Below are 9,033 nucleotides of genomic sequence, written 5' to 3'. Positions count from 1 at the left end.
CCTAGCCCCTTGCTCCGCCGCCCCGGCTGCACCCCGCTCGTCTCCCCGCAAGGTAAGTTCATCCTTTCCTCTCAGCCCGGGCTTGGGAGACGAGGTGGGGATGGGGGTTGCAGGGGCGAGGGATGCGTGCCCGTTTCCAAGTCCTCTCTCCCAGTCTCCTTCCCTGTGTCCTTTCTCCCCCTTTTTCTTTCCCCTCTCCTCATCTAGGTGCTCTGTCTCCTTCTAGCCAGCTGTCTCCTTTCTTTCCCCCCTCCCCCTTCTTCTTTTAGTCCGGGGCAGGGGATGCCCGAGGGGCTGGGAGGGAGGGGGCACAGCCGAGGCATCGCTGCCTCTTGCCCTCCAGCTCTGGGCTCCATCACAGACCTGTTGTGCTGGAGCACTGGAGCCTGCGCTGAGGAAGGCGACTTCAGCCAAATTGGCGCAGCTGGAGAAAGGAAACAGAGGGGTCAATCCCTCCTCCCGCCTGGCCAAGGGTGCACCATGCAAGAGAGAGCAATTAAGATGTGGAGACTCAGCACCTGAAGCACTTGGATGCCCGGGAACAGTAGGAAACTGGGAGACAGAAGATTGGCAGACTCATGACATGTATTGCAGGCAGGCACTAGATGGCAGGGGACCGGCATCCTAGAGTGCTGCTTGGAATGGGGCCACACTCTCAGTTTCCAAACGCAGGGAGACTTAAGCTCAGAGGACCACTGATGGGCTTCTCACACCCATTCCCTAGCTACCAAAATGTCCAACTGCACCATCACCCTTCCAGCCCCGGATTCTGCCCCAGCCTAGGATTTCCCCACCCAGCCCAAAAGCGCTCACCTGGTACAGGAATTCCCACTAGCAGTCACCGAAAGCTGCAGGACCTGCACTGACACAGAGCGAGCAGCGTCAGCCCCTCCGTGGTCTTGCCAGATCCTCCTGGGTGCTGCCACCAACCCTCTCAGTCCCAGACACCAGGTAGAGCAGCCTGACATGAGCCACTGCATTCAGGCTGCCAGCCCCCAAATTCAGCTCGCTCGGCGAGCTGTCACCCCTGGCCCCTGGGCACAGCAAGGACTCCTTCCACCGATGGGCTTGGCATCTCCCACCCCAGGGTACCAGCATTCGGATTCATGCTCCTAGCTGCCGAAACTCCTCCGAGTGCAGCAAAATTACCTTCCCAGGGCAGCTGCTCTGGGATTCCTCCCTTTCCCCGTCCCCACCCAGCTGAATACAGCAGGACGTATATATAACCCCTTTTCACCAGCGCCGGGGTGAAGCGTGAAGCTTCCTGCTACCAAACCAGCAAAGGCTGCATCTCTGTCTCTTGGACCGTGAACTCTGCGATCTTCATGGCCATTGAGAAAAATATAGGTGTGGGGTGCCTGGGGCACCAGGCAGTGTGTCTGTGGGTCTTGCTGCCACTGCCTAAACTCGCTCTGCTTGATGCTTGGAGATAGCTGCTAGGTTCCACGGTCCCAGATCTCAGTCTCGTATCGGTAGCTGTCACCATAGCCCTTAACACTGGCTGGGACTTAAAAAATGACAGCCAACCTAAGCGTTCTTTCCCTGTGAGGAGGGCTGGGTCCTCCTCAGCTTTGTTTTGAATTTTTTTTATCACTATTTCAAGTGGGACCGTTGCCATGGGGGAGCTGGGCGAAGAAAGGATTTGCATGAAGCTCTGGGTGCTGCGGGGTTGCTAATGGCGAGCATTATTTCAGCCGGCAGTAAGTTTCATAATCTTGGCCCAGCTCCTGTGAATGTTCCGTTCCTCAGGGTCATGAGCCTCTTCCCCCTGCTCCCATCCCTTCCCCCTCTCCCCAAACTGGTTGGCAATTTCATTGTTCCAGTGGAATATATCTGTCATGTGAGGTCATCGCTGCATAAGGAGAGGTGATTGATGGCTTAGGTCGCTGGGGCCTGTCCCATGCTGGGCTTTGAATGCTGGGTTGGAGACCTTGAACTGGACTCTGTGCTCAAAGGCGAGGCGATGTGGGGCGTGGAGGGGCACGGTGATGCATTCCCAGCAGCTCGAGTCACCAAGCAAACAGACTGCTGCATTCTGAACTAGCTGGAGCGCTCGGAGAGCAGACGGCTTCATTCCTAGAGGCACAGTATCACAGCAGTCGAGCTCGAGATGTTACAAAAATACAGATAGATCATCATCTGCCAGCGGAGCCAGGCAGAATTGGGTGCACCTCTTTCCCCATCCCCGGATGGAAGGAGACTCTACCCGCTTCTCACTAACACGGCTTCTGTGTGCTTGCCTTCATCCAATTGCTCTTCAGTCAGAGCTGATCTTGGCTAAGCATCGAGAAAGCTGTGAGATTCTCAGATTTTAAGGCCAGAGGGACCATTTTGATCACCGAGCCTGACCTACAGCAGAGCACAGGCCAGAGAATTTCACCGATTTCATTTCCTGCGTCGAGCCCGTAACTTCTGACTGAACTGCAGCGTCTCTTTTAGGAATACGGCCATGGGAAGGCTTCAGGCAGTAAGGAATACACCACCTGCCTAGGTGAATTGTGCTAGTGTGTGACGCTCTTTATTAATAGTATTGTTCCTCATTTGAATTTGTCAAACTTCAGCGTTTTGTAACGGAAGGTTACAGATTGCATTTGATGTAAGGGAGTTACAGTGCGGGTATTGCCTGCACACGGCTGGCACCTCGGCTCTTTTATTCTTGTGACGGCTTTTATATTTAGATAGGATTTATCTTTGGGACCACTGTATATACAGGAGTCTTGGACAGGGAGAAGGAGTTATTGGCAGCAAATCCTAGGGCTTCCTCAGGGCACGGTAGTGTCTGAACTCTTGAGCTGAGAGTGTGACATCCAGGATTTAGTCTGTGCTCCCTGCTCAGAGCAGGAGTGCAGCAGGCTTTGCTTCCAGCCGTTAGTTAGGATGTAAATTCCCAGCGCCCTTGGTGAACTGGGATACATGCTTTTGGGCATGGCTACTGAGATCTGCACTCTCATGTCCCAGCAGCAGTGGGGCTGTGCCACGGGAGACTTACAAAGAGGGAGGAAGCACAGCTGGTTCCCTGACATTGAGGAACAGCAGCAGGATTTGTGCTTGCACCCTGCAAATGCAATGAGAGCAGCTCCTAATAGTTTAACCCCAGAGATCTCTGGTCTGGACCAGTAGTGGGGTCCACACGCAGTAGCAAAGAGTGGTGAAATTCTTACTCACAGCTTTCAAGCACAACGATTCACAAAGTGAGCTCAATGAAGTGCCCTGGGGAAATAGCTTTGTCATTCACAGTCTGTCATCTGCACATCACAGGACTGGAACACTGCGAGGAAGGCTCTGTACCTAGAGCGAAAACACACAGGTTCTTCTTTGGACCCTGGGAGTAGCCCTGTCCATTTTTGTCACAATTGGACCTGAGAAACAGATCTGAAAGCAAGAGCCATGCCATGTGGTACTGGTTCAGAAATCCGGTCTCTCTGCTCTGGCACACAAAGGCCTCTCGAATGGTGTAAGGTGCACGGATACTGGGATATATATGTCCAGGCAGAAAAAGCATTCGCATCTCCTCCTCTCTGAAGATTTACCAGTTTATTCAGCACCCACACCGGGAGCTGCACACAGAGCTGAATGAAGGGCACTTGCTACACTTCCCCTCCAGCACAGCAGGGTCTGTGCCCAGGACGCAATCCCCACTGCTGGTGACTGACTGCAGCGTGCCCCGTGTGCCCTGCTTTATCTGCTGCTTTGTCAAGGAGCCACAGGGGCACCCATGCTCTGTTTTGAACATGAGTGCTCCATGCACAATGGTGTCCAGGCCTTGCTGGCCACCTGAAACCTTCCTTTGCCCTCATGGCGTTCATGCTATGGGAGACACCTCTGTGCTCCTCCACAACCGCCCCTGGGTGTGTGCTGTGGTTTAGGGCTGGGCTGGCCACACCGTCCTAGTGCAGGACATGGTCTCAGTCTCTGGCCATGATATGATTAGCAAACTGGAATGTGTTGACTGAGACCGACTGATATTGCCTCATTTCTGGAGCTAAAAAGTACAGCGAGGTCTCCATTATAAGACAACCCAACAAGCCAGAAGAGTGCAGAGAGCTCGGTGACCCAGCACACCATGCACCTACACCCAGGCACATTTCTGCTGGTCTGTGTCAGGAGGAGCGCCAGCGGTTACATGTGCACCCCTAATGTACCATGCTTCCCCACGGGACTGGCACGGAGGTCTACCTGCACCCAGAGAAGATCTCCACTCCTGGGGTGGCACTGTCCAGATCCGCATCTCCTGCTGCCTGATGCAAAACACCACACAGCCCCTGAAGACCAGAGCTGTAACTAAGAATGTTGTGCCACAAGCAGAGCAAGGTCTTCAGCCCAGGAAACTACTGTCCCGTGGTGAGCCTCAGGCATGGCCTCAGGCACTCCATGCCACCTTGAAACCACTCAAGCGGTTTGTGTGCCCTCTAGCCCGGGGACTCACACCAGGAGGTCCCTGATGCTTGGAATTCCCTCCCTTTTCAAAGTCCGAAAGAAATCCTGTCACAGGTTTGTGTTGCCAGACATGATCTTCCACGGCATCGTGACCATAATCCAGATGGCCAAGATCTCGCCAGCCTCTGGCTTTGGAAGAAACTTGCTCCTTTCTGCTGCCTCTCTGCAGAGCTGCATTTTAATACTGAGTCCCCTCCAAGGCTTAGAGGTTCAGGAGCAAAGTACAAAGAAATGCTGAGAATAGCTGCTCTTTTCTCCTCATCTTCATCTCAGGATCCCTCCAGAGACTGATCTTGCCTCGGAGGGAAGGGCAGGGCACATTAGCCGACAATTCCTTTTTTTCTGTGAACTTTGTTTAAATATTTAACAGAAGGAAACTAAAAATATCCCCAGTTAATGCAGCAGGAGTGAAACAGCTATTCACTCTTGGGTGCCCTTCCACCCAGCCCCTCTCCTCAGGTGTATATCAGGGGTGTGAGTCCCCCTACCACAGTGAGCATGAGGCTCTTTGCTCAGCAAGAAGCCTCCCGATCAGGAGGGGCTGCAGTTTTAGTTCAGGGCTGAGCAGGAGGGGGTGGCAGTAACCCCTTGGGAGCCGGGAGGTGCAAAACAGCCGGCTCCAGGCTGGAGGTGCAGGGTTGGCCTCTGCATTGGCTCCCTCAACAAAGCATCCCCGTTTCTCCATCCCAGCAGCCACAGAAGGGCATGACCGTGGTTGTTGGCATTTGTGCTTTCCCCTTCAAGATGAAGGAGTGAGTTGAATATCCTGAATGATTGTGTGTGTGTGTGTATGTGTGTATGTGTATGTGTGTCTGTGTGTGTGTGTTTGTGTTTGTGCATGCAGTCTTTGTTGCAGAGAGGATCCCGGGTCAGGCACATTACAGCTCACCAGGGAAGGGCCGGCGCTGTGCTGTGTCCAGCAGCCAGCATGAAGGGCGGCCGTGCTACCGCCGGACCGATGCCAGATGGTGGCGTGAGGCCGGTGCAGAAATCCAGCCGGGGAAATGGGCCTTTGCTCTGTGCTACAGCTGCTGCTCGGCCATGGGAGATGGGAGAGAAAGGGGAGGAATAGGGGAGGAAGGGAAGGATGGGTCAGCACGGAGGACATTAGGACAAGGAGTGTGGGAAGGTAATTCCGTGTTAGCTAAGAGGAAAGTAAATACTAAATATTTGATAGGCATATTTTTGTTCTTAAATTCTTTAGTAAGGCTGGACTTTTCTCGCTGATTCACTCTGTCTTTCTCAGTCTTCTTGGTTTATCACTCTTGTGCTTCCCCTCTCGCTCCCTCGCTCTGGCACACAATGAAGAGGTTCTTTTTTAATAAATGGATTACACGCTCTACACTATAAATAAACACAGGAATTAAGATTCCAACTTGTTCCAGTGATAAGCAAACAAAGATGCCGAATCCCCTCCTCGGCCCTCAGACGGGCGAGTCCCTGGGGAAGCTGCGCGTGTGCCTCTGCACGTGTGCTCCAGAGACTGCTCCTGCTCCCATATGCATGTGCTGACACGCATGTTTCTGGGGGGTGCCAGGGCTGGGGGAGGTGATGCACCCCCTGTGCTGGACAGTGTGTGGGCATGGGGGTGTACGAAAGCAGGAGCCGGTGTGTGGGTGGTGCATCGGAGCTGGCTCGTGGTGGCACACACTGCTTCCAGGGAGAGAGCGGTGGCCGGTGGGTGGGGGGACACTGACACCTCTCCCATTTGGTTCCCAGTGAAGAAGATGAGACAGGATCCTCGCTGAGCAAGGACACTGTTGTATCTGAGATGGAGCCCAATGCCTGGTAAGTTCACAGCTTGCCCTGGTCACCGGGAGGACAGCAGGAGTGTGGGTGGCTCCGGCTGCTCTGTGCTTGGCCTTTTGGCAGGAGGGCCGTTTCAGATAAGGCTCTCTTCTTCCTCACCACACAGCAGGATGCCTCCACTCCTTTCCTGCGTCCACTCCCTGCAGCTTTGGCATCTCCTCCTCCTGGTCTCGGCCATCCCCTCTCCCGGCGTCTGGTCTCTTCGCTCTCGGGGTCCAGTGGCCGCTCGTCCTCTTTGTGCCCGTCGCAGCCCTTCGGCCCCGCGGCCCATTTGCATCTGGGACAGGACCTCGCTGCCGGAGAAGGATTCCCGCTTCGCCCTGAGCTGCGGCACGTTGTCCGGCTGAGGCGCCAGGCGGCAGGGGCCCGGCCCGCCACCCCCTCTGGGTTTGAGGACGGCATGCCTTCCTCCCAGTACCCCTGGGCCATCGTGTGGGGCCCCACGGTGTCGGATGAGGACGGAGGGGACACCAACTCGGCCAACCCAGGCTTCCCGCCACTGGGGTACACCTTCGTCTCACCGCACGGGATGGCGACGGCGCAGCCCAACTCTCACTCGCTTCTGCACAATGCGGGGCTCAACTTGCGTGAGACCCCGGCCACCCTGCGGCCATTCTTGTTTGGGCCCCGGGGGGAAGGTAAATCTGCCCTTTGCTTCTTTCACGCACCACTCCCCTGCCCCCATCCCAGCAGAAGCAGCTTCTGCAAAATTCATGAAGGCCACGGCAAAAACCCCCCCTTGTATTGCTGCTCTCTGACTGGTGGGTGTGGCTGTCACAGCCTCTTCTCCCCCTCTGTCTTGCAGGTGTGGACCCCCAGCTGTACGTCACCATCACCATCTCCATCATCATTGTCCTGGTCGCCACTGGGATCATATTCAAGTTCTGGTGAGTGGGGTGTGGGCCGATGGAGGCTGTCACCACACCAGTGTCTGCAGGTGGGTGGGCAGGAGGACTGTGGGCTTGGGACCCATTTGTCCCAAGGGTGCAGATCTGATGCTGGAGACCCTTGGGAGTTTTGGCACCTGGGCTCTAATGCTGATCACAGTGGGGTCCCACCAACCTCTCTGTCATCAAGGGCCAGGGCTTGTCTGAAGGGGCACTCTCGGTCTCACCCCTCATCTCTCTCCAAAGCTGGGACCGTAACCAGAAACGTCGGCGTCATTCGGGGCAGCAGAGTGGTGGGAGGCAGCAGGAGAGCCAGCAGCCCCTCACAGACCTCTCCCCCACCACCGTCAGCATCCTGGGGCCCTACAGTGACTCCCTGGCCCCCACGCCTGAGACGGAGGAGTCCAGACAGGGCCAGGAGGGCATGGAGAAACTGGGGGGCCACAGCAAGAGCACGGCCTTCCAGCTCAACCGGTGAGTGGGACGGGAGGGGGCAGTGGGGGACAGGCAGACTGAGGCAGGGCAAAGGCACCAGTCGCTTGGTGGGGGCGGAAAGGCAGCGTAAACGCCAGTTGCCAATTAATTTCTGATTTACTTTTTCCCCCACAGAATCCCACTAGTGAACCTGTGATGCTGATGGGAGAAGTAGAGCTGGCTCCCCCCATGCTCCTGTCACAACCGGCGAGCGCAGACTCCCGCTGCCTCTGCTACCCCAGGAAAAAAACACTGACCTCCTTGTGCCACGGCCCACCACCACCATTCTTAACTAAACTCCACCAGGACATGCCTGGGCAAACGGACGAGCTGGGCCTCCTAAGCCTCCTGCTGGGGGAAGGTTGGGGACAACCCCCCACACCCACCCACACAGGACAGGGTGACAAGAGAGCAGGATGGTGGAAGACAGCTGGTGGTGGTGTGAAATTTTGGCCTCCCCGGCCCCTCTCCTTGCACACACACAAACACACACATACACACACACTTGGATTTCCGTGACTCTCTCACCAGTGCATGCCTGACATCGGGGGTAGGCGAGGTGGAAAGGCGTACCCCTGTCCCTGTGGGCCCCAACCCCTCTGTGTGTCCCTTCCTATGTCGTGTGCTTTGACGTGAACGTCTGGAGTTGAGTGGCTGCAGGATTGCCTGAGCTGGGACTCAGGTGGTGGCAGGTTCTTCTGTTTCAGAGGCCTTGGCCCTCCTGAGGGTCTGAAGGGTGGGTGAAGCTTGGGCAGTAGAGGCTCACACAGCACCTGGCCCCCCTCAGCAACCCATTTCCTTGAAGGAAACATTACCTCCCCCGTAGATGGAAGATACGTCTTGCCATTTTCTTTCTGCCTAACACTTCTGTTTTCCTCTTCAGCTTTTATCTTTCTTCATCTCTCCATCCCCAATTTTTTTCTGTCAGTTCCTCCTCCTGCCAGTTATAGCTGGAAAAGATTACTTTAGCTTTCCAAATATTTTGATCTCTTGGAAGCCTCCTTGCTGTGCCCCTCCACCCCCTCAGTCTCCTTAGCAAGGTTTTTCTGAAGAACATCACTCTATGGTGATGTTCTTCGGCAAATCTGAGGTGAACCCCTCTGCACAGCATGTTATTTAGCAAGTGTCCTGTACACTGGGATACTGCCAAAGCAGCTGAAGGATGGCATGCAGATATAACTGGGCACGGGGAACTTGAGTTTTGCTGGACTGAGGTAGGGAATTGCTTTTAGACTGCAGGCAACAAGGAGCAGACGTAATTCTTGTGTGCTTGGGATGACCAAGAGCCATTCAGAGTTGACCTTGGGAGTATTTGGAGGGTTGCCATGTGCTGCTGCTCTCCTGGAGTGCAAGGTGACTTCAGACCTACAAGGCAACGCTCACCAAGGGCATGAGAGAGGGGATAGCTGGGTTGTCAACCTTTTAA

At 55.2% G+C, this 9,033-nt stretch overlaps 1 protein-coding gene across 1 annotated transcript; it reads left to right on the top strand.

The window, feature by feature from the left end:
• The first annotated feature begins 6,208 nt into the window (after nucleotides 1-6,208).
• Nucleotides 6,209-7,764, top strand: PIANP (PILR alpha associated neural protein). Its single transcript, XM_010194583.1, is given in 6 exon segments — nucleotides 6,209-6,225; nucleotides 6,353-6,564; nucleotides 6,567-6,884; nucleotides 7,052-7,133; nucleotides 7,380-7,607; nucleotides 7,743-7,764. Coding segments are annotated over 6 exon segments (879 nt in total).
• The last annotated feature ends 1,269 nt before the right edge of the window (nucleotides 7,765-9,033 follow it).

Source organism: Mesitornis unicolor, unplaced genomic scaffold, assembly GCF_000695765.1.
Source record: "Mesitornis unicolor isolate BGI_N332 unplaced genomic scaffold, ASM69576v1 scaffold33290, whole genome shotgun sequence".
NCBI classification, from domain to species: domain Eukaryota; kingdom Metazoa; phylum Chordata; class Aves; order Mesitornithiformes; family Mesitornithidae; genus Mesitornis; species Mesitornis unicolor.
This window is presented reverse-complemented; position numbering and strand designations above follow the sequence as displayed.